Source organism: Hetaerina americana, unplaced genomic scaffold (assembly GCF_022747635.1).
Source record: "Hetaerina americana unplaced genomic scaffold, ioHetAmer1.1.p SCAF_5, whole genome shotgun sequence".
NCBI lineage: Eukaryota > Metazoa > Arthropoda > Insecta > Odonata > Calopterygidae > Hetaerina > Hetaerina americana.
This window is the reverse complement of record NW_027287095.1, coordinates 62,243,270-62,269,096: the sequence shown is the minus strand read 5'-3', so window position 1 is coordinate 62,269,096 and position 25,827 is coordinate 62,243,270. Positions and strand designations below refer to the sequence as shown.

The 25,827-nt window shown below is 36.2% G+C and overlaps 1 protein-coding gene across 1 annotated transcript; it reads left to right on the top strand.

Annotated features, from left to right (window-relative positions):
• The first annotated feature begins 4,902 nt into the window (after positions 1 to 4,902).
• Positions 4,903 to 25,425, top strand: LOC139693803 (coiled-coil domain-containing protein 149). Its single transcript, XM_071592085.1, has 10 exons — positions 4,903 to 5,091; positions 5,183 to 5,341; positions 5,434 to 5,595; positions 5,754 to 5,867; positions 7,828 to 8,000; positions 9,143 to 9,215; positions 13,483 to 13,567; positions 16,621 to 16,765; positions 20,152 to 20,504; positions 24,998 to 25,425. The coding sequence occupies exons 1-10, from the start codon at positions 5,026 to 5,028 to the stop codon at positions 25,150 to 25,152; spliced, it is 1,485 nt and encodes a 494-aa protein (XP_071448186.1). The 5' UTR covers positions 4,903 to 5,025; the 3' UTR covers positions 25,153 to 25,425.
• Positions 25,426 to 25,827: the final 402 nt, after the last annotated feature.

Genomic DNA, 25,827 nt, shown 5'->3' with positions numbered 1-25,827 from the left:
TCTCTTTTAATATGTTCCCATTTTTCCTTTATATTATCCAAATCCCTGTCCTCACAAATAATTTTCTCTAAGGCCTGTTGATACTCATTTCTTTTTATTCCTGTAAATACTTCCGAATTCCATTTCATAAACCGTCTTTCCTGTTTTAACTTTTTGAACGGGATGTTACATTTCATTATTACTGAATTATGGTCTGGGTCCACATTCTTTCTTGGAAAACTGGGCGAATTTTTCATTTTGTCCCTAAATCTGTGTCTAACCATGATATTGGCTGGCTGATATCCCAGGCATTTTCCATGTATACCTACGACTGCTGTTGTGCTCAAATCAAGTGTTCGTTCTGAATAAACCTTGTCTCCTGCAGCACTCTATTGCGTTCTCTCTGCAGATATAGTATTACTTGTTCTCAAATTGTAGATCCCTGCTTCACTAACCAACTCTCCCTTCAGTCATGCCATGCTCCACTCTCCCACCACTATCAAATGTTTCCTTCCAGGAATATCTGCAAATATTTCCTCTAATAAATTGTATACCCTGTCAACTTTTTTCTCCTTATGGTTAGTCTTTGGCATATAGGCCTGAAGATCTGAAACTATCAATAGCATTTTTATGTGAAAATAATTTCACCTTCTCAAAGTCTTTGGTATTGAAACAAATCTCCATTTGAGATCCATTTTTTTTTACTTTTAACCATATTGTCAACGCTACGGTTGACCTTCTGTCCTTTCACACGCTAGAGAAGGAAAGTATTCAACTTATTCCATTGTCGCATAGTTACATGTATGCTGCCTATATTGCAATATTTTGGGCAGTTTGAATGGGATTACACCACCTAAAAGAGTAGTCTCTCCTCCTGTCACCTCCAATCAATTTTTTCTATACTCCCTCCCGATGGGCACACGAGAAAAATACTCAGCCTCTACGTAATTGAATCAGGATATCATTTACTTTTTTCAGCTCCTCGGGTTTGAGCTTCCTTGAAGCTATGCAACCAGTATAGTCAATAGTGTGTTGATAGGTTGCATACATTCCAGTGTGCTCATTGACCTTGGTGTCACGGGTAGAGCGAAACGAAACGAGTTTTCTAATGGATAAATTTTCACCGAAACCAAAAGATGCCCTTAATTCTTAATTTAGAGAGTAAAAAATTCGTTGAGGAAAACCATTTCCTGCGACGTGACATCGGACCCCCGATGATATGATATAATAAATACACTTATGTGTCCATATACTACCTCCCAGTGAATCACGCTCATTCAAGTAATAAGGGATCAGGGTGGAGCGGTGGTTAACGGTCAGGCTTCCCGCCGAGAGGGCAAATTCTGGAGACAACAAATATTTTTCAGCGGTATCCCGATCCCTACTAGAGGTGCTTTGTGGAGAACACTTTGAGTGAGTACGACGTCCGTCGGATGGGACGTTAAACTGCGGATCACTTGGCGCCTTTCGACAAGAGTAGGTTAATGCCGACGCCGGGTTTCTCTCCACCCTTCCTTTTCCATCCATCTCTAATGGCGCAAATGACCTTAGCTGTCAGTCACCTCCCATAAAAACTACTACTACGAGTAATATGGGTGCAAACATAATTGTCGTACCTCCTATATTCACTTTCATGAACGCGAAATTCTCTGGGCGGAAACAGCAACAACAATGTAGGTGTATTGGCGGAATAACTCAAGAACGTGAATATATAAAACTAATAGGTAGTCCCTTTAGATAGGAGAGGAATAGGAGTTTCCTATTCTTCCTTCTTACGATGGTGGTATTCATGTATCCAAAATTTAAGTTACTTTGAATGTAATGTCTTTTTTGCGTACATGTTTAAAGTGACAATATGTTAGTTAATATTTAAATAAACTATATATTTTCATAAATAAAATTTATAAGTTTATCTGGTGGCTTGTTTTCAAGAATAAAAATTGATCGCCTCAGAAAATAAGTTAGCCGCTGGCGTACAAACGAATATATCCGTCGATAAAGCAACCGATGATTGTACCTCATATGGTGAGTGCCTTTGTCTCTTTCGCCTTGAAGTCAGCGTGCAGATCAACGTCGCGGTTTAGAGGAGCGTGACTGGGTAACTGGATCGCACAGGATAGAAGAGCAGAAAGGCCTGGTGGTCTTCGTTGACCGTAGTCTTCAATTCTCACTGGGGTTGAAGATCAGTTGGCGGGGTCGAGATGTGCTCCGCGGGTACTGAGGAAGGAAGAGTATACGCAAGGTACATTGATGGCTACTTGTTACCTATGTGGGCACATTTGAGAATATTTCCTCTGGCCCCAGCACTTCATCCACTGCACGCTAACAATTAATGTAAATGTTACTCAGGTACAACCATAGTTGAAAAAGAATTCCATATAGGAATGATACACAATAAAAGATAAAGCAAGCAAATAATTTCAAGTGTTCTTTTGCATATGATTGATCAAAATATGAGAGTAACGAAACATTCCAGGATTTCACTTGGTATATTTTTTGAAAAAACACAGCTGGAAATTAAACGCTAAAAAGTGCTGTGCTACGAGTTACCATTTAACTATATACGTAAACTTATTATGAGATGGTAGAATGTTCCTGGGGTCGAGAAACAACGATTTTTTTAAATGTCCTCAGATGTGATCTCTGGGGGGTGACACTGGAAATCGATGTAATTGGGGGGATGGGCTGGAACACCATCACAGACGAAATCGCAGAGATCCTCCCAATAGGTATTCTTGGACAGTGGCAGTGGTGAGTCACAATCACACACGCGGGGTTCACGAGGAGTAACTATCACGACAGTAACCAGTCAATGCTTGAGTAAATTTATTCTTCCGCTTCAGTTGTTTTTTTTATATTTGCCGAACGTTCTATATGGTCGACGGTGGGCTCTTCTGAACCAACAAAGATGTACATCTTCACAGAGGTTTTCCACATCGTTACAATTACTTCCGTTGCCCCTTCTCGTTCCCTAACCTATCCACTTGAACTTTAATTTTATTCTTCTTTGGAGAACTGCTTGGTATGTTGTTTCACGTGTGACTGTCAGAGGGAAATTACAGATTCACTGGCGGGTCACTGACGATGAAACTTTTCTCGCAAAACCTGTTTGCGCGAGTGATTGCTTCACGTGGGAATGTTAATTCGAATGACGGAGCCTGTGTTCATATATAAGTAGGTCCTTTGTCAAGTTGTTACTTTTATTTTCTTATTAATTTCAGAGCTATTGGTTGGTCAATACCGAAGGAGTTTTTCCTCATAAGTACTGACTATGCTTTTGATTTGGATCCTCGAGGGTTACGGTTTCAGGGTTACGTACTCAGGTTTCACAAACCTGAGTACGATTGTGTATTTTAATTGTGTTTTCAAGCCTTATTTTTTAGATTCCTGTTTCCTTCCCCTAAAATTACGGCCTGGGGGAATTTATATTAATCGGCGTGAAAGAAAAATAATTAAGGATGAGGACTACTCATAAAAGTTCAGAACGGAGTTGCAGGAGAAGGAAGTGTAGGCAGCCATTAAACGATTTGATAGCTTAAACATAACAATACCCATTTCCAAGGAGAAAGTCGAATCTGAGATATTCAAAATAATGACCTCGACCAATACCATTGGCTTAGGCCAGGACTATCGAGAAAAGGTTAATAAATAATAGAATTTATTCTAGTCCAACATTGAAATGCATACATGTATTTTAACTAGATTGTAAACATAAAAAGTAAACACAATTAGGAGTTTCGTAATTAAAATGCCCGCTTTGCAATGGAGCAGAGTTATTGCAGGACGCAATATGAGGAAAGGAAGAAAACCGCCACATATTAGATTTTCGTTGGATATAAAGATAAAATAAAGTCAGTGCCATGCAAGGTAGACTAGTAAGAAGCGGAAATTTATTCCGGAATCGGGATTTCGGAGATTACGAAGTCAAATTCATTTGCGTCATAGATTTAAGAAGACAGTGTATGACCTCCCAGAATATTTGCTATCTCGCTGCAGAAATGAGGAAAGAAATCACTCATCATCATTCTCACCATATCAAATAAATTTTTTCGAAGCATGAAATTTTTTGTTCAAGCTAGCATGCTAATATTATTTCAATTTGCCGACTAACACGCAAATCGCAGACAAATGGCTCGAATATTTCTCTCGTATGAAACCACCACCCAGGTTATGGTTAAGTATATTAAATCGTGCTTAGGGCACACTACTTTTCTCATCTTCGTCTTATGTTCATTTGACGCCATGGGAAAATTATTTTCTACATATCAGTCCTTTTCGTTGCTCCGGTTAAGTTGTATTACATAGCTAGGATGCAAAACCAACCATCTGGTGAAGGGCGAGGTCACTGGAGAGATATCGCCCACTTTTTAAGAAATCATAACCGCTTTAAGGTTTAATCGGATAGGATTCATGGCATGATGGATGTGCTTTCTTTTTACCGCAGTAGAAGATAAAATCCAATTTCCTACAAGATTCCAAAAAAGGTATTACGTCACTTGCGCGAACTAGCGGCGAAGGGGGAAGGAAGTTCCACCACTTCCCTAGTTTTTCATTTGCATATTTTTTGCGAATGCGCTTTGAAGGTCCGTGTTATTTAATATCGCCAGCTGAAAAAATAAACTAAGTAAATTTGATTTGCCCTCCAATTCAATCGTACCTAATTTCGTTAAATTATGCCCATTGTAAATCACTGAACATTGTATTTTTTACAAGAATAGCCTTTTGATGTTTGATCAATGATAAATTCCAAATATTTGAAATTGAAGCATTAATGAAGGGAAAAATTAACTTAAAAATAGAAAAAATTTATAATTATAAATCGGGCGAAATTGTTTTTGGGCTCGAAGTTGTGGGGTATGTTTACGAAATTTACCACGCATCTCGGTTGTCTTCTGTTATCTGTCTGCTAAAAATGGCCGAAAATCATAACACAATTACAAGTAAACATACAAAGTAAGATCATATGGCACTTTGTTGCTGACAGTAAACGTCTCTATAGTACTATGATTAGGTCTGAATAGGTTAATTCTGAGAAGGTTATACGCAATGAATCATTCCTATGCCGAAAGCTGTGGAAGAATGGACGAATATGTGGACAATTTCAAAGCGGAGGTACTCCCTTTTTCCAATGAATCTGCCATATGGATTTCTTGGATAATATATAGCTTTATGGAAGCATGCTCTTTTATATTCACGAATGTAGAATGGCGCTTTACGGAGAAAACTTCAGAGTAAGGCCGAAGCATTGCTTATACTTAGCAAAGAACTTGATCAGTGTAGAACGGAGAGGGATCAGTTCAAATTAATGGCCGAGCAACTCCAAGACCGGTGTTCCACATTGAAGAAGAGGTTTCATAACAAGGTATGAAATAGTTTTTAGTGTGTTAACCTTTGTTTGGATCTAATAGTCATAATTACTCATGAAGAGCACTCTTTATTTCAAACTTTTTTCAGAGTTCGAGCAGTCTTGCTCTTTATTCCGGAGGAGTAGAAAGTGAACATAGTGGTTATAGTGTAGCGCAAATACTAGGGGAAACTACTGAGAAGAATAAAGCCTTACGTATTGAATTAGAAGATGTGAGGCAAAGGTTACGTGATGCCCAGGGTGATGTTAAAGTAAGTGAAAATTCTAATGTATTTTTCCGATGCGCATGATTATCATTTCCGAATCCAAATTTATTCTTAATAAGCACAATATCTTTCTTAGTGTATTAGTTTTAAAATTGCACGATTGGGAATATAAAATAACCCGCAAATTACATCTCTGTTATCAGGTTCTAAGGATGCAGTTGGCTCATCAGCGGTCTACTGCTGTGGTTGAAAGTGATCCTTTCCCACCCCATCAGAGAGAGGAACTAGTTAAACAGCTGGAGACACTGAATTCAAAGGTTTTTCGTCAATAACACGTACTTTCATCTTGTCATTGCGATTGCTACAGACACCATTCCAACTGAATAGATGTTCCTAAGGAGGAAGTGGAAAAACACGTTTTTTGGCCATGGAAGAACCATTATTTGAACACGAGAGTGGTGGAATAAATGTTAATGTATAAGGTTAAGTGGAAAGGGGCGTATGATGCATACACTTCTATATGTAAAGCAAATAGTCATTAATATCAGGAATAATTTTTAAAAGAAAGTTGATGATGACATGCTGACTTTATAGCTGGGGAAGAATACCAGAAAGTGAAAGATGTAGAATATATCAAAAGTAAAGAAGATTTTGAAAAATCATTGATATATATTTAGTCGAGAATCCTAAAGAAAAGAGCCAGAAAAAACTAAGTTGGCATATAAACTTTTCATGTTATGGCGGTGGAAGTTGTCTTAGAAGAGAAAAGGGCGCATGTATAGTTCTGGAAAGTACTTCATTGCATGCGCTTAGTGGCTAGTATCTGTAAATTTATTTCATTTGTCCCCTCTCATCTTCCCAAACTTGGGCAAAATCAGATGCTTTCAATAAGTCCATGATTACTCTTCCTGCTCTATAGATTTAGAACATATAATTTACTGTCAATTTTAAGTCCTTTTTAGTTAATATTTAGTAGATTTGAAATGATTGAAATATTTGAAATAGGTGGCATTGATCTTAGTACCTTAGTGGAACTAAAAATTTAGGGTAAATAATTACTTAATAATTATTTCTACTACTTTTGGAGTAACACCACTCCTCAAATATCACATAATGCCTACAGGTTCTGCCACCATGATTGGACCAGATGCAGCTCATACTGGTACACACTACATAGCTGGGCTGCAAATCACAATTAAATAAACTATTATATATACTCTTGAAGTGCTTGATATTTTTTGTTTCCCTTCATTCTTTCCCTTGTTCTTACTGCGTGAAATTTCACTCATGGGTCTAGCAACTGCAGTCCAGGAACCATTTGGAATGACAGAATTCCAACTCCCATCCATTTTTACCCCTTTTATCAGAAATTAAAAAGCTGTGATAAAACAGTTTGAGGCTGTACCAATCCCAGCCCTTGAAAAAATTGTATCACTCATTAGGCTACACCTAGTACTAGCCTACCATTTGTGTGTTCTCTGAGTTTTTTGAATTGGTATTTATGGATGAATGACTGTAGTATTTCATTTGCAGGAGATTTTAATTATATGACTATCAGAAATATTATAAGGACTTAGCATGCATATAGTGGATATTGTGTGCCTTTTGTGGACAATGCTGAATGAGGGTAAATATGTGAATAACTAACTAAGAAAAGATGTTGTAGGTCATATCAAAAACTATTATTAGCACCCCATTCATTGATTTTCAAGGCGAGCTTCAAGGATTGGCATGATTTCACTTTTGGAGTAGTAGTAGTAGTATTTAGGGGAGGCGACCGACAACTGAGGTCATTTGTGCCATAGGGGATGGGCAGGAAAGGATGAAGGGTGGAGAGAAACCCAGCGTCGGCATGAGCCTACTCTTTATGAAAGGCGCCAAGGGGCCCGCAGCTTAACATCCAATCCGACGGACGGCGTACTCACTCAAAGTGCCCTCCACAAGGCACCTCAAGTAGGGATCGAGATACCTCTGAAATATTCAACAGCGCCAGGATTTGAACCTGGGCCCTCTGGGTGGGAAGCCAGTACGTTAGCTCCCACACCATCTCGATCCTCTCACTTTTGGAATCCATTAAAATGATGTCCTTTTAATATTAATGAATGTAATAACTGTGATTGCTGAACCAATAGTTGATGGACTGAAAATGAGTTTACTATGCAGACAGCAGTTTGAAAGACCTTGGAAAAACCTTAAAAGCCTTTATTTATTCTGTATACTGTGGTATGTGTAAAATATTTCATATCTTAAATTCATCTAATTTATCTCTTCCTACAGTACTCTCAGCTGAGGCAAGATCTACAAGTGGTATTAGATGAGAAAGAGGAGTTGGTCACGGAAAGAGATGCTTACAAATGCAAGGTTCATCGACTCAACTTTGAGCTTAACACCTTGCTGAAAGGAGACAAAAAAAACATTATGGACATTGATTCTTTGGTAATGGAAAACAGGTTGGTTTAATCTCTTCTGTTTGCTAAGTTACCTTTCATGATACCTCTGGAATACATATTAATTTTTCCCTCAAGAATTGATTGAATGTTTTTTTGTGGTTTCCTCATGCATATTTTGAGTCCTAATGTGTGGAACCATATTACATTAAATGATCTTAAAAGTTTCTATCCTCATAAGCCTAAAAACATCTGCATACCACAGATACACATTTGCAAATAAAGCCACATGGAAAATAAACACTTAGAGAATTTTGTAACTGCCCTTGAATTACTGTGAAAAAATGCTACATTCAGCTAATTAAAATTGATGAAACTTCCATTTCTTAAATTAGAAATATTGGAAGGGCTGTGAAATTGTTACATATGGTTTATATTTGAAATTAGCATTGAGCTAATTAATATGCATGTATCCATATTGTTACTGGAAGCCATGCAGCTTCATATTATATCATAGGGATAAATAGTCTATTCTTCCATTTACCTATATACGATGTGGATCAATCAATCAAGGTATTCCACCTATTAAGGTACATTTGCAATGGTCCCTAATGGCTATTACTAGCCTTCTAGTAATCAAGGAGAGTTCCTTTCATATGCCCCCATGTTATTTCCTTCTTTTTTGTGTGCAAATTCTGCCTACTTTCATACAGTCTAAAAAGCCTATGCTTTACTTTCCAATGTCCTTCTTACCCAACATTCTCCTTTCTTTCACATCATTCAGTACCCACAGTCTTTCATTATTTCCTCTGCCCTCTTTTTCAACCCTTTTTTTGGATTTCCCCCAGCAAAATCCTCTTGTCATGTACCATATGTAAAACTTAAGCCTTTCTCTTCCTTTATACCCTCCTTATTTTCTCCAGATTTTGCCATGCATCTCAATAACCTCCCAAATCTTTATAGTAAAGTCTTTAAAAATATTTTCTTTTCATCATTACTGAATTTACCCATCATTAATTCTCTTCTTCTTCTCTTCTCTCCTATTGTAATTGTGCTGTAATATCATAACTTTAAATTCAGAACAAGCATGACAAGGCCATGACTACTGAATTTCATAGATTTCATGTGCATTAATTCACCTTGGTCATTTTTATTTTACTTGTACAGATACCTATGCTATTAGGTGATTGTATTAATTCTTTCAGGTATCTCCAGGATCGTTTACAGCAAGCAGAAGATGATATGAAGCTGACTAGCCAAGCTTTGGCTAAGTACAAGGTAAGACAGTAATGGATATGTCTGCTCTTGAGCATCTGGCTTAATTTTATATAATTCCAGCTAAACATGAATGAATGGGTGGATACTTTTTCACACACATTTATGCAACAAACTTATTGCATTCAAAATGGCTGAGAGATGTACTCTTGAGTCTTAACAATTAATATGAAACATTACTGAGTATATTTGCACTTTTGTTAAATGGTAAGATAGTGAACTTCTTTTTCTTTAATTCTACCTAGAACTCTTGTGAATTTCTTCTGAAGGATTGTTGTTATTTGATTGATTTGTATGTTGGTTTCAGTGGACAGCTAAAAACTCGTGACCATTCAGTAATTTAATTAAGGATCTTTATTATTCAGAATGCTAAATGTTATGTAGAATGAAAGTTAATTGTTTTTTTATACGTGTCTTGTCGCTATATATTGTACTTCTAACCATTGTGACTAATTACGTGGTTTCATATAACTGAAAGATATTTTGTCATAACATATGCTAGATTACTATTAGAGTACATCTTTTTCATTTCTCCATCTTCTATGCTGTGCCATTAGCTATCTCCTCTCTCTTGAATATGGTTTAGTGAATATTTTCAAATTCTTTTTGTCCATACATGCATTTTGGAATGAAAATAATCTTCTGTTTTCTCTATATTCTAACCTGACACAATTATAATTATTTATTGCTCTCGTCCCATAGTCTCATTATCTGGATGTTTCCATTGTAATTCAGTAATTATTTTTCATCAGAACAAAATTTACCCATTTGGCAATGCATTTTCAAATCCTGGACGAAACTAACTTGCTGAAACTCTCTAATCCAGTTATTTTGCTACTCCTCAAATCACTACATTCTTTACCTAATCGTAGTCTTGATTGTCAGAGGGCACCAGTTGAGGACACCTAAATAAAATTGAGGCACTGCTCATTTGGTGATACTAAATTTAGAAAAAAGCAAGCTATTTGGATTTTTTGCTGCTGCATGATACCTACATGAATTGAAAATTTATTATGGTACTAACAAGAAAACAAAAATCATAATATAGCTTGTAACTGGGTGAACATTGTTCAGGATTGTTTTGGCTAACTACTGTACAATAAATGTGATTCATTTACCTTTTGAGATTCACCTTGGCTATTGTGGGACCATGAGTTTATAAGGAGGGTTGCTCAAGATACCATTATACTTGCTTCCATCAGATAGCAAGTTTCATGTTGCAAGCCTCTAGTCTACCTGTTAGAACTGGACAGTTTGGCATTGCTATGAGGCAAAGAAAGAGTCATAGAGCATACTTGCATCTGTTCAATTGAACATTTGCAATTTTTCAAACATGTAGTTCTGGATAGTTAAAATATTAGGGCTCATTAACTTCAGGGAAAATAACAATGTTTCCTTAGTTAACGTGGAAATGATCTCTATGCATTCCCAAAAAGAGAACTATGCAAATGCCAGTTCATGACTGTGTTGCCTTTGACCTTTTCAGAAGTGTTCTCTCAAGCTCATGGTTGAACCATGATCTGAGCACAGTCAGTGCATGGTCCAAATATTAGTGAATGTACCTGCTATGACGATAGTGTTGTTATCCACACCTAGGGCTCCTTTGATGGCTATTTATCTCACACAATCAAGTGTGACAGTTCACCACTTCATATCAAATCAATTTTTTGTATCGTATTCTTAACATTTTCATTTATAATCGTAGACCATCATTGGGCATTTTAAAATTTGTCTTTTGCGGAGGTTGTAAATGAATTAATTACTTAGTTATGATATAGGCTCTTTTCTCCAAAGACCTATTATTTTAATTCAGGTTCTCACAACTAAAGTTAGAGAGATGCAATTTTTTGGAAGCAGTTGGTCATTTCCAGATGTCCCAGATTTCATGCTGACATTTCCCTAATTTCCCAGTTTCACTATTGATATATTATGTAAAAATATATGTGCTACAAACTAGTACAGGTATGGAGTCAAAAATTCCTGAGTCCTACTTGCCTAAAGGCAATGTACAACAAAAGGTTCAAATGTTAAAGAATCCCCTTAAAAAGATCGAGATTATCAGTTGGTATCAGTTAATGCACCAATGACCTCTCTTTCTCTGAGATTTTCATATTTTAAAATGCATCTTTTATCTTTTTTGCTCTGCTCGTATTCTGTTGAAAAATTAGATACCATCACCCTAAGGCCATGATAGGTTGATCCAACTGATGGAAAAATCTAGCAACCCAGTGCACACATGATATAGTCTATAGTTGGCTAGTACAGAGTCCATAATATAAAAATGAGCCTTCGTTCAGTCATCTGAGGCATACATCTACTGCTGAAAACAGTACAGGAACCATAAAATATGCATGGGGTGAATATAAACCAGCAGAATAAAGGAATAATTAGATTCCAAGGAAGTTGTAAGATCTGGAGGGGCATTTCAGATATTTGGGCTGCGTTGTTAATGAAAATGGGTGTATTAGAAAGCATATTAAGAAAAGATTTTCATCACCAAAAGAAGCATTAAAAAAATACTATTTTTTAATCAAATTTACCCTTGCAAAGGAATTGATGATAAAGATTTTTGAGTGGAAAGGAAAATTACAGAAGTGGTGTTTGATAGGCCTGGGGAAGAGAGGTAGTTGATTGGTGATATTCAATGAAGACAGAAGCAAATGAAATCCATAATTGCACAGTGAGAAACTTTCAATAAAGAGCTGCCATTGAGATCCCATGCTAAATATTTAATTGGGGCATGTTTAAAAAGCAATACTGGTTTTCTTTGCCTATTCTCTGTTCCCGTATCTTCATTTTGTTATAATTCAAATTCATTTCCCATATTAATACAATGATGTATGATATAGCAACAAAGTAAGACAAGCACAATTATGTTTTGACTTGCCTCAAGCAACATGCCTAATTTTTGGGCATACATTTTATACAATATTGCATGCATTAACTTTTCTTAAAAATTAAATATTTCCTCTCAGTGATTTTTCAAACAAGCTGAAGCATTGTTTTAATATGATCAGAGCCTTCATTAAACTGATTTAAATATTAAAAGTTGCATCACCAAAGCCCACAAGTCTAGTGAGAGTATTATGGTTTCATAATGAATGAACTGTGACATCAGCACATGGTATAGATACATCAAAGAGAGTTACCCTGGTAATATTTGAATGTAACTGCTCAGTGGGTAAATGCATTTTTGTTACGAAGGGGCCCTAGTCATACGTACATATGTATAGTGTATGCCAGAGTAGTCATAAAATTAATTCTCACCTTGTTTCATCCCTGGATACTTAATAGTAGTAGTAGGATGTTAGTTGCTTTTAGTAGATATTATAGATTTTATAGATATTAGTAGATAGAGAATGGGAGTTGCAAACTTTCTAATTGAATCATTCCGTAAAACAGCATTGTTCACATCTTAGTAGTCTCCAATCTAACCTGTGCAAAGTGATGCAGTTCTCATCGTTATTTCGGTAAACCAACGTGAATCAATGATAACTCAATGAACAAGATGATATTTTAAATTTCAAAATCTCTACAGTTTTTGCTGTAGTCTTATTTGGCTAAAACCTCTACACCTAATGGCATATCCTAGGCACGCAAATGCGTAATCTCACTGACCATGGCATAAAAATCTTCATGGAAATTAATAAAGAAGGTTTTCTTAGGTTAACAATATAGCAATCATATAGGTATTATCTACAACATTTTTTGTTACTGCTATTAAACCATGCATATCAAAAGCAGTCCTCAAGGTATGCCTTATCCATGTGAATTATTGTTGCCAATTATCCATTTTGTTGAAATATTGCTTTTGTAGGTTTTTTATTCTCATAACTTTTTCCTCTTGACTGCATTAATTAAATTATACACTTGTAAGTATGCCTTGAGTTAATGGATTCAAATACATATGGTGATGGTTATGATTATTTTATTCCCATGATTTCAAGCATTTAGTTTCCAGTGAAGTAAACCTTAGCCATTGAAACACTTTATAAGTTAATTATTATTTTTGTTTCATTGGCTCCAGAGCAGAATGACTAAATAAATCAGCTCATACTGCTGGACTCCATGCATATAACCCCATATGTATTTGATACAGGGATGTTTCCAAAGTTTTAATGCTTTTGGTCTGTGTTATTGTTGGTAAATTTAAGCATGTTCACCTATATTCACAAACAATAACATTGTAGTTAACCACCTTAGTATTGCTTATACTGTATACTTATATTCTTTTGCTGAAAATTCTGGGAAAATTTTACTTTACTAACAGAGCATGCTGGAAAAGAAGAGAAACAAGGGTACCGTTAAACTTGGAACTAACAATAGCTCAGGAATGCTTATGACCCATAGACAAGGTATGTATTTGGATGTGGTTGACAGAATTTATAGCTGATCTTGAAATTATCATATTGGCCTTTATTTCAACGCCTACTTTTCAAATCTGATAATTGTTTTATATGAAACGCATTCTCTTTTATTGAAACATAATAATAGTTTGAAACCAGAATCCTGTCATTCTTATTTCCTTTAAATTGAGATACAAAGAGTTTATTAGCCTGCTTATTAAAAAACCTTAGAAGAAGGTTCTACTGACTTGAGTATTGTAGTGTTCTGTTTAACTAAACGTATACTCCTGTTTCCTATTGATAATGTATACTGAGTGTAATTGATTCATGTGATTGGGTCCAAAAATATTGAAATGCAAATCCCTTGAACGTATCCATCCTGAACATCCTGAATCTCATTAATGAAAAGTTGAATACAAATGACTTTAGTGAATAAAAACAATAAGCTAATTAACTTTTGATCATAGCATTTTTTGATAAATGTATAAAGATTGTTATTTTAAGGCCTATAGTCATCTGATAATGTGTTAGATTTGAAGAATTAATTTTTTAATATCCTAGTGTACATGGACAATGATAAAGCATTTAATTTTGACTGAGATATTTTACTTCTCTGGAATAGCTTAATTAATTGAAACGCTGAAAAGGACTGTTCAACTGGATTATGCTTAATGTGATGTTTGCGTGTATTTTAATATGCTTTTTAAAGTAACTTTTGCTTCAGGCATCGAAAAATAAGAACTCCCTGATAAGCTCTAGTAGACGTTGGACTTTTATTTGGAAGTGTTAGTTGTATTGAAATGCACTGCTACTGTTGCTTTTTTCCCTAGCTTTTGTGCTGTTTTAATGTTCCTCCTCTTAGTTTTTGTTGATTTTTCAACAGAAACTTTCAACCCCCTCCTTCTTTCATTACTTTGATTCTCATGTTGCCTCATTATAACATTGTCAATCCAAGCATTTAGGCAGTCAGGAAAAAAGAAATTTGGCCTTTTTGCTGTTACTTTTAATTGTAAACTTTTAAATATGTATCCTTTAATATGACCTATACTAAGAAGACTACATATGTGCTGACAGAGTCATTCTTGCCAATCAAAGGCAAAGATTGTAACATACTCTCTGCTTAGCTTTTTTGATAAAGAGACACAGATAATGTACATGAATACACTCTTTAATTACTGCCAGAACTCGCCATTATATACTAGGTGCAGCTTGGGGTTCACATGTTAGACACGATGGCATTTCTCCCAGTTAATATTCTGGCGTTAACATGGGCCACTAATCAAATTTCCAGGTGAAGAATGATTGGAGGGGAAATTGGTCACGGTGGATAAGTTTAGCCAAACGGAAGGTTAGATCCTTGGCAATGAGCGGAAATCTGGAAAATATGGAAGGGATCAGGATGGTGCGGTGGCTTCCCACCCAGTTAGTCCAGGTTCAAATCCTGGAGAGGGCAGATTTTTTTCAGTGGTATCCGGATTCGTACTTATGATGCTTTGTGGAAAGAATTTTTAGTGAGTACGCCATCTTTTGGGATGTTAAGCTGTGGACCCCTTGGCACCTTTTGTTAAGAGTAGGCTAATGCCAATGTCTCTCCACCCTTCCTCCTTTCCCATCTATCCCTAATGGCACAAATGACAGCTGTCGGTTGCCTCCCCTAAATCTAATACTACTACTGGAAACTACAGAGAGAGATGGCCATAGTAGTCTAACACTCTTAGTTCAAATTGAATTGTGTGGCTTAATCTCTTGTCTCCTGTTGCCATATTTATTAGGATAAATTTTGTAAAACAAGTTATTCCACGCAGTATGAAGAGCACATGCTGTTTTTTATGGTCAATTGTGATAAAAATGATCAAGTTTATTCCATATCTTGCCAGCATATATCTCTTTCCATATCTCACTTGCATCACTTAGGGCATCGCAGAAGCAAGCACGATATTCATGTCACATAGTAGCGGTGAGCTTAATAATAACAATCTCAACTACAACACTCTTCAATTGAGTAGTAAATATAATGATTTGTATGTAATGGAGTCAAAATAAGTAATCGTGGCCATCTGGGGTAACAATAACTCTCGGTATTGAATGACACCTCATAGATTTCAAGTCTTCAGTACAAGTGGGTGATTTTTTCAACCACAATTTTAGGAACTAAGGTGCATTTTATATACTTTCAAATACAGTAGTGAGCACATACTATCAGTAGAGGCACACTTGGGGTGAGCAATTCATTGGTGTACCTGGTGAACAAAGGAAGGAAATTTCCAAGTTTTTTTTAGATGGAATAGAAACCTTGGGAAAATTTTAAAGAGAAATAGTCACCATAGGAAATGATGAAATAAAAAGGGCTTCAGAGTAGATAAAATGATATGAAAATATGCTGAAGTAGCAAAAGAGCAACTCATGAGTGAGCCTGACACTAGGTAACCGTGAAAAATGTAGAAATAAAATTTCATTAAAAGAGGTATTTGGAAACTCTCTAGAATACATTGCATAACCAATACATGTGAGAGTCAAAGTAAATTATGGAAGAGGAAAGTTTATGTTAAAAAATCAACAAAAAATGAAGAAAGGAAACAACAAAATAGTATAAAAGCTAGAGAAAAATCAACGCTATGGAGGAAGAAAATGAAATTTGACAGAATCAGATATGTAATTGAGAATCAGATGTTAGAAAAAAATGTCTTAGGAAGCAGATGAATGAAATAGAGGAACTGTAGTATGGAACAAAGCTCTGGAAGACAGTTTCATTTAAACACGCAGCATATTGGAATGATAGGGGAGATTTGTGTGTCGAAAATTTTACCTACTGATAGAACTGAATATTTTTAGCATCAAAATCATATGACATCTAAAACACAAATAAATAGTTTTTATACTTTAAGGGCAAACATTTTTTAAATTGGAAGACCATAGTACAAGGTATTTCTCAAGCTTTAAAGGTAAACTACTGAAGTATGACCAATACTAATCCTGTATATTTTTCTGTGCACATTCAAATTAAATGTGAAGGAAGTATAATTTTAATTTCTTTAACAGCATTTCAATTTTTTCCAAATTAGTCCAGCAACTTGTGGAAAGAGGGACATCAGCCCAGCTTCCAAATACTGCAGCTACTTTGTCTGACATGAAAAGCCTCTGCTCTGCACTCTTGGAAGCTCTAAATGATAAGACATTGGCTCTATCTCATCAGAAAAAAGCAAATAGGTAATTGTTTAGCCATAATTTTAAGCCAGTTGATTGTTTTCTCCAAATAGAAGTCTTTACCGATGCAGATTGCATCCTCTCGAGGCAAAGATGGGGGAGTTATGCTATAAGTATGACTTCCATTGATAAATTCCAGAGAGGGCTCAGTTATTAAGGGAGACAAATAAAATACAAGATATGAGTTTTGCTCAGGAAAACATAAATGGCATAGCCAAAATCCAGTAATTAGTAAATATGTTTGCCAGAAAACTTTGTGTGAACTGATCTTTATTGAATGTGTGTGGGAGGAAAGACACCTAGAGAGAGCCTGTACATTGCTGTTTACAATACTATTTGTATAAGTACATATGTTACATATTTGTAAGTACATACGAGGTGTGTTCAAAAAGTAAGATGGCATATTTTTATGAAAAAATATTGATATATTCTTCAATGTGCAAGTTACCCCCTTCAAAGTAATCCCCCCAGATATAATACCCTCGGCTAAGGCATTTGTGGCTGGCTGGTGGCTGAGGCATGACTTTGGTGTTATTTTCGGCCAAAAAATCTCTCGCAACCAACTATGCGTGAGCAGGTGCATTATCATGAAGCCAAAACCATAAATTGTTTTTCTACAACGCCATGCAAATTTTCATATTGCTTCTCACAAATGGAGCTTAATGTCAAGGTAATACTCCTCATTGACTGTGCAACATTGTGGTAAGAACTCCTGATGCACTACACCACAGTAATCGAAGAAAATGGTGAGCAATACCTTGACATTTGATTGAACTTAACATGCTTTTTTCGGTCCTGGTTCTCATGGGTTCTTCCATTGGGATGATTGGGCTTTGGTTTCAATGTCATAACCATATACCCATGATTTGTGACCAGTTATGATCCTTTTGAGAGCAAATCAGGATCATTGTTGACGTTATCCAACAGCTCCTGAGTGATGCTCATGCTACGGTACTTGTCAAAATTAAGCAGTTTCGGAACGAACTTTGCTGACACACGTCTCGTGCCCAAAACATCCAGAAACATTGCATGGCACCAGCCAACCAATATGCCAGTATCCTCAGCAACTTCTCTAATAGCAATTTGACGATTTTTCATAACGATAATCTTCACTGCTTCAATGTTTTCATCTGTTGTCGATGTGCTGGGGGGTTTAGAGTGAGGTTCATCATTGGCATCTTCTCGGCCATCTTGTAAGAGCTTTTACTACTTGTAAACATTTATTTTACTCAGAGCTGACTCACCATATGCCCCTGTCAACATTTCTAGTGTTTTGGAGCTCCTAATTCCATTTTTTAGACAAAATTTGCGATTTTTAAAAAGTTTAAACAAATGTTTGGGACATGTGCACCAACACACTAAAAAAATCAAATGTATGTTGCCTGTGCAATTTGAAAAGTTACCTTACTTTTTGAACACACCTCGTACATGTTTACTGTCAACCAATGGTGTCTAATTGGAAAAAAAGCAAGGGTTATTGCATTGACCATAATAGTCGGACCACAATAAATATTTTCAGTGTTATGGTTGATATTTATTGATATCACGTGGGGAAAGTGGAAGTGATTGATGGTCTCCAAAAGGGGAAGTTTGGGGAAATGATGTACGTATTTGTCTTTGGGTTGTGGACAATTTGACTGCATGTATATTTGTTTTTGTCTTGTATCATAGACTGTTTGAATTGATTGGTGGTAGCCATTTGAGATGAGTGATGATTTAACTGTGTTGCTTTATGGTTTTAAGCCCACTTCTCTTTGAGTTTGTCACATGCATGCTAAGGTAAGCATGTTTATAACTGAGTTTATTTGTCTCACAAATGGCCTCTGTTTTCTGTTTTAGTTGTTGTAAATCCATTTCTTCCACAATTATGTCCCCACATTCTCCCTCTTAATGGCCCTTCATTGAATCATTAATTTGCCATTTCCCTAAGCGAACTTCTCAGCATTGACCAATAAGCTTTTCTACATGTACCGCAGGATTGAATATCTTGTTATCCTGAGCAATTAATGTTTTCATTGAATGGGGTAAGGAGTTCCAAGAGAGCGTTGTAAAGGCAAGCAAATGAAATCCCTTTGGTGATTGGGAGTTCAGGAGTTCTTTTTGACTTAAAAAAATCCTAATTCAGCAGAGGAAATATTGAGGGTCGTACAAAAAACCAAATCACCGAGAATTTGGCTTTAACCTTTGATATATACACATATCCTTCAATCTCCATTGATGGGTTTATGAGACTTGCTGCCTAATCCTGATTGAATGCTGTAGGTTATATAGGATAGTGGAAGGGAAATTGAGTTGGCCAGGAGGGAGGGAATTGGTTGAAGGGAAAGGCCTCGTGCTTATATTTGGGGAGATAGAGTGTAATGCTTAAATTTCAATGGATTGGTATCTTACTTATCGATATTCTGCTAAAATTCCCCAGGATTTTCCAGATTCTATTTTCACCTTAATTTTCATTTTTCTGGGTGTGGTATTCTTTCTTTTACTTTTTATGCTAAAATGTTTGTATTGCATTTATTCAATAGTTGCTGGGCATGTGCAAAAAAGCCACCACTTTTGAAATTTAGCATAGTCCCACTATTCTATAAAATATGAAATGAAAATAAAACAGCTGCACATAAAACAGAAAGATCTGCCTAAGTTCCAGGACTTTCTTCACCCATGATTGAATTTATAGTTATTTTGAGAGAACTTTGAAATTATTTTTTTGTTTTGAGAAATCAGGCCTTGCTATTGTAAATAATTGGAAAGTAATGCAATATACATCCTTTCCCAGAGTTTGTGATATCTGAGCTTTTCTATGACAATCATGTAAAGAGTGCTAAACTTCAACAAGAGGAAATTGATCAGCCAGGGCACTTATCGTTAATTGCCCATCAGAACGCAGTTCTTGATCCACTTTTTGAATGATTTCATTGGTCTAGATACGGGGCCTGCCATTCCACTAAACTAGGCACACCTCCGGACAAATTACCTTAGCTGATGATCTTTATGCAAACACAAATCACAGTATGGACTTCACAAATGGCGAGAGCAACAATTTTCGTGGACATCGTTATTTGCATTCACCTGAAGGCAAATGACTACTTAACTTCAGTGGCTTCAGCAAAAATCAATAGATGCTGCTGCATGCTTACAACTTTTTTGCAATATTTAAATATAAGAAAATAGTCATTACTTCTTTAACATGCCTTGTAATTGGAAATAAATGTGCTGGTGGACTATCAAGAGAATGTTATGTGCTCTTTTTGTTGTTGTACGCCTTGGTACCTGGTATGCCTTATACAATTATAATGACCTTTTAAGTGCCTCCTTACTTGTAAATACTTATAAATCTTAGCAGAAAGGTAAACTCTGCTGTGTCAATACAAAATACCTCTTTGTGTTTGCAGGATATTGGCCAGTCGCATATCTGAGTTGGAATCACGCTTGGCCTCGCTTCAAGGAGGAAGCGTGGTGGCATTTCCATCCCGTCACTTGCTAGAGGGTTATGCTGGGTCTGATGTTGACCGTGAAGTGGGCCAGTTGCTCGCTGGAATGGTCTTGAATTCAGATGGCTCTTGTCAAAGAGATTGGAAGAAGTCTGGCATCTACAATGGTGTGGCAGAGTACAATGAAGGAAAGGCTATGAGGCCGACTGGAGATGTTAATGATGAATCTCGTGAAAGTTCCCTCCCAACCAGTCCTGGGAGTTCTATAGGAGCTACTGAAATGGTTAATGGCAGTGATGTTCAGAGTCCAAGGAGTAAGTTTTACTTGGTTTTAAATATTTTAATTGAATTCATGTATGAATGAAAGTATACCATCATAAATTTTCCATTTCAAATGAACAAGTTCTTCTACAGTAATCATTTGATTATCATGATTGTATGGGACAAAATCTCTAAACCAGTCCAAATAAACCAAGGACTAATAAAGGTAATGAGGGATGGACATGTATTGATAGTACTGTAGAATAAGAAAAATCATTTTTATTCAATGATAATACTCAAAATATGGCATCAGAAATAGGCCAGTGAAGAAAATGTACAGGATGTTTATTAAACTACAGATACCATGTGCTCCTCCCATAGACTTACATCTTCTCATATGATGGAAGGGCTTGGATGTTCCAATCACTCCTATAGCTCTACTGGAAGGGCCAATGATAACTGTTCCCATCAGGGTCATCCATGTTATTTAGGTTGAAGGGTAAGACCCAGGTGTAATATGGCTTTGCCCCTCACTTGGATACTGGAATTGGGTAGCCAAGGTCATTGAGATAAAGCTGGAAGCTGAATATTTCAGCAGGGATTGCAGTTACAACCTCGGTAACTCGTGGAATTCTGTTGTGAAACTTTTACATGAAACAAGGATACATGGGTAGACAATCAGTAGAAATCAATTAGGGAGTTCACCCATCAAAAAATTAGAGGGCTCTTAATTTGAGAAAGAGAGTATATATGGTGTAAATGTGGTAAAAATGGCCTACAGGAAGCCCTGAAGACAATGATCAAGTCATTCATTGAAATGATGGCAGGGGTTAAGAACCTAACCTGGTGGAAGATCTACTAAGAATCCATTTGGAGAGCACTGGAACTTGCAACTTCTTAGGTCTGAACTAACAAGCATTCAAGATAATCTGAACATGATGATGACTGCAAACTTCGCATTAATTTTGGCCAGATGTGGTGTATTTGGAATTGTATTCTCTAAATGTAGTGATAAGTTACTGCTGGTATTATCACTTTATCTGGCATGACCGTACCTAATTTTGAGGCCCTGAAGGTTGATATTCTTTACTGCAAATGGTATCTCTGCATCAACACCTTATTTTCTCTGATAATGGCCTCAGACTTTTCATCATGGATTCTTGGATTGATAACACAATCCAGAAGGAGTAACTTAGATGCAAATTCACCTAGTTTGAATTGAAAAATTTACATCAACATTCTCCATGCTTGTGGCAAAAAATGGGTTGTAGTGAAAGAATTTACTCTGTGGAATCAGCCAGCATGATCCTCGCCTCCTCTGTTGTGTCTGTAATAACATTTGCATATTGCCCTATCAATGCCATTGTCCTTATAGCACTTATTATTATTGGTATTCTACATGTTAAGGTGGTTTTTGAATGGATAGAAATGACCACTGAAATGTTTCTAGGCCTCACCTAACAAGATACAACCTGGCTCCATGCACAGTAATAAAACCTTCAATTCCATATACTTTCTACCTCCCTTAATTCCAACCAGCATGCCTATTGTTTTCCTCCTGCTACCTTGCCTGCCAAATGTTTTCCCCTCTATTATGCTCTTCAATTCTTCATCTCCAATTAATTTTTACCTGTATCATTCTTTTCCACCCCCTCATCTCAAAAGCTTCTGATTTCTGCGTATCAATTTACCCCAATGACCAGGTTTATTTACTGCACGAAACAATGCTCCTAATCAAAACTTTCGCTAATCTCTTCTCTACATATTTACTCAATCTTCCTTCCATCAACTCCCTTGTACCATCTTCTTTTTCCAAAAGCAATTCTTCTTCTTATGTGTGTAATGATTTCCTCATCGTGGTTCAAAACATATCCAAGCTAGATAAACTTCACCAAACTGTTCCACTTGCTTATCTCTGTAACCTATGGGAAAACATTGACAAATATGAGAAAATGATGAATAAGGTACGTATTTGAATTCTCCAGATTAATTTTTATCACCATAGGCCACTCCCGCATGAGCAGTCTGAGACATGTGGAGGTTGTGGGTAAATCTCCAATCCCTCCAATCTACTCCTATTTTGTGTGGTACATCCATTAATTTAACCTAATTAACTCTATCAAGCACCTTTTCAAAATCAACAAAACAGACCAATACATCCTGATTGTATTAGTATCCTCCCTATTAGTGACCTCATTACTGCTACATCATCCTAAACTCAAACTGATAATTCCTTAATTAATCATTTGCCCTTCTCTCCATCTGCTTATTGATGATCCTGAGAACCACTTTAGCTGTGTGAGAAATCAGACTTATTGTTCTGTATTCTTCACATATTGTTGCCTTTCCCTGTTTTGGAGGAGGAACCAACATTAATCTGGCAAAGTCTTCCGGCCAGGTTCCTTTCTCATAGATATTACAAATCAGTCCATATACATAGACTCTTCCTCCCACCTTTTCCTTAACCTTGTAGTAGTTCCACAGGAATGTTGTCTACCCCCACTGCCTTGTTTGATTTCATCTCTCTTAATGTCCTTTCTATCTCATCGTTGAGTATGCCTGGCCCTAAGCCATCCTCATCTACATCATATTCTCTTTCTATGTCTAAGCTTTCTGGCCTAATGTCTTTACCGTATAGTTCCTCTATGTATTCCTTCCATCTCTCTCAAATATCCCCTGGTTCAATTAATAATTTTCCTGACTTTTATTTGATTGTTTGCATGGATTTTCACTTCTTACTTCTGCACGCCTTCCTGTACAGCACACCAATTTCACTCTTCCTTTGTAAACTTTCTATACCCTTGCACTTTGTCTTCCGCCATGCTTCTTCCCACTCCATTTGTTTCCCGCCTCAGGTCATTATTTAACTCCTTATACTTCCTTTTACCTAACTGTTTTTACATTCTTTCAAATCCTTCTTTCTTCAATCTTGCTTCTTATGTCATCTGTAACCCATGATTACTTATTCCTATTTACAGTTCCGATAGTTTTGTTTGTGGTTTTTGATTTCCCTTTTTGGTATGTTATCATCTATTCAACTATACTATGTCCACACTCATAAATTTTTCCACTGGCTCGCGGTACTCCTTTCTTTTCATGCTGTTAATCCTTCTGTATTCCATTTCCTTATTCTATTTCCCTTTTGTGTCCTCTTAAATCTGATGTTGCTCTTCATTAGGGCTAAATTATTTATCTCTGTTTCTACGGAACTGCAAATTCATCATACTGTTCTTAATTCTGTGCCTAGCCATATTATATTCTAACTGACATCTTTCTGAAACTGCAGGCATTTTCTCTGTATGCTTTTTGTAATGTATTAACCAAATGTTTGTAATGATCAAACCCTATATCATGCAGAATCCTATGGTTGCTTGGTAACATGTGGACCTGAGCAATGACCAAGTTTGTTTGATCAGCTTTTACTTATATTAATAATATTCTATTAGCCACCTGCATTACCACCTCTTCCTACTTTTTTGTTCAGTACTATTGCCACCCTTCACTAGCTCACTTCCCCTCCAGATATACTATCATACCAGCAATCCTTACCATGCTTATATCTAACCTCACAGCCCTAAAATATCTATATTTCCTCTATCCATCGCTTACATAGTATTTTCTAAATTCCCTGTCCTTGACATAGTCCTAGCATTCCAATTCCCTATGCTAACTAAACTTAGTTTGGTCCTCTTCTGTGCTGCTACTTTCAATTTTGCTTTGCAAGAATTTCATGAGATGATAACCACAGAGGCCTTGCCTCTCCTGCTGCTAGGCATGACACACAACTGAGGCCCATAGTTGCCAGAACTCATACGGAAAAATATATCTATCACTGTTTTTTAAGATAATTGATTGAAATGATTTCCTGTTGCATTTTTAACTTAACATTTTCACTCAAATGGCCAGCCCACTAGAGTCAGATGCCTTTTTTAGTCACCTAAATGAAGAACAGATGTTGTGTGGACAACCTTTTGTCTGGCTCCTACTCTTTATCTATTTTGCATGGGTGGCCTTACCAGGAGTACTCAATGATCTCACCAGTACCCCTATAGGAGAAATCAGAATTCACAAGCCTTTCCACTTTGTCAAGGTTGTAGTTCATGGATAGAGACGTATTAAGCACTGGCTCATTTCATTCATAGAATTAGTTTGCTGTGGTGTTTTAGTTTACTTACAGGGATGGAAGTTCTAAAGTGCCAATGAAGGAGATTATTTTAAACCTTAGATAAATTGCCTGTGATGAATGGAATGAATTATAAAACTGACATTTTTATGTAGGCATAAACATTCTCTTATTATCAGTGTGTATAATGATAAAGCATTCCCAATGAATGTGAAAGATTGTCATTTAAAAATGTGGAATCTCAGAATAGTAAATGAGTTGAACAGCTCCAGAAAAAACTGTCCAGTGTCACTGAAAGTATCCTAGGTATTTGAATAACAGGCTGTGCTAGCTATTTTAATTTTTCACAAATTTATTAATGTGCTGTGCTGAGTGTCCAATACAGCTGCACTGTTTAATGTTTTCATCTTGAAATTATTTCAGGGTTGGACTGTGGTGAAGTAGGTGAAACACTAGATGATGAACTTCCACCTCAGTTACAAGTGCTGGTTACTAGGGCAATGGAAGAAATTAGAAACCAAAGTGTTCCAAGTGAGAGTGAGTCCTCGATGAAAGGGTCTAAATCTGTGACTAAATAATTTTATCAACAATTTAATGTTGATGTCCATATCAGAAGTATCATTCAAAATGATGTTATATTGAATGGTTTAACCTTGGTCTGATTTTGTTAATCATGCATTTTATCATTCAAGGGAATGACCATGTGCGTACATACGTTAATCAGTGAATGGTTTATGTGCCTGTAATTCCAAATGGATGCTTATCATATTGATTAAAGGTGAATGGAACTTGGCTGTGACCATAAAACGTTAAAGCTAGTCATTTTGTTGTAAGGTCTGTATCATTGCATTGTGTGCATTATTAAATCATTTTATTCTCATTTTTGGTATTTATTTCCATGCGTAGGGAACTTAGAGTTGTCATAATAAAATCTGTTAATCTATTTTTGGTGTAGAATCTTTTGCAATAAGAGGCAAATAAATCAATATACTATTAACTTTTAACTTAGTTAGAAGTATAAAGGTAATATGAAAATTATTCATCTTATATTCTCTTATTTTGAAATGTTGGTTATGATAAAAATCTTCACGATTTATTGAGAAACTTCTAATTTCATATCCTTTTTATTCAAAATCAAAATATTTAGGTCTATATAACCTCATTATACAAGCCCCAGAAGAGCTTTGCAATAATATATAATAGCTTACTGGTGAAAAAGTTGTCAATCATTGTACATATGCAATAAATGAACA

Coding starts and splice junctions, on each gene's coding strand:
- LOC139693803 (XM_071592085.1), top strand. CDS start 5,026: ATGAATCATTCCTATGCCGAAAGCTGTGGAAGAATGGACGAATATGTG. Junction 9,216..13,482: donor AAGCTTTGGCTAAGTACAAG/GTAAGACAGTAA, acceptor CTTTACTAACAG/AGCATGCTGGAAAAGAAGAG. Junction 13,568..16,620: donor GCTTATGACCCATAGACAAG/GTATGTATTTGG, acceptor TTTCCAAATTAG/TCCAGCAACTTGTGGAAAGA.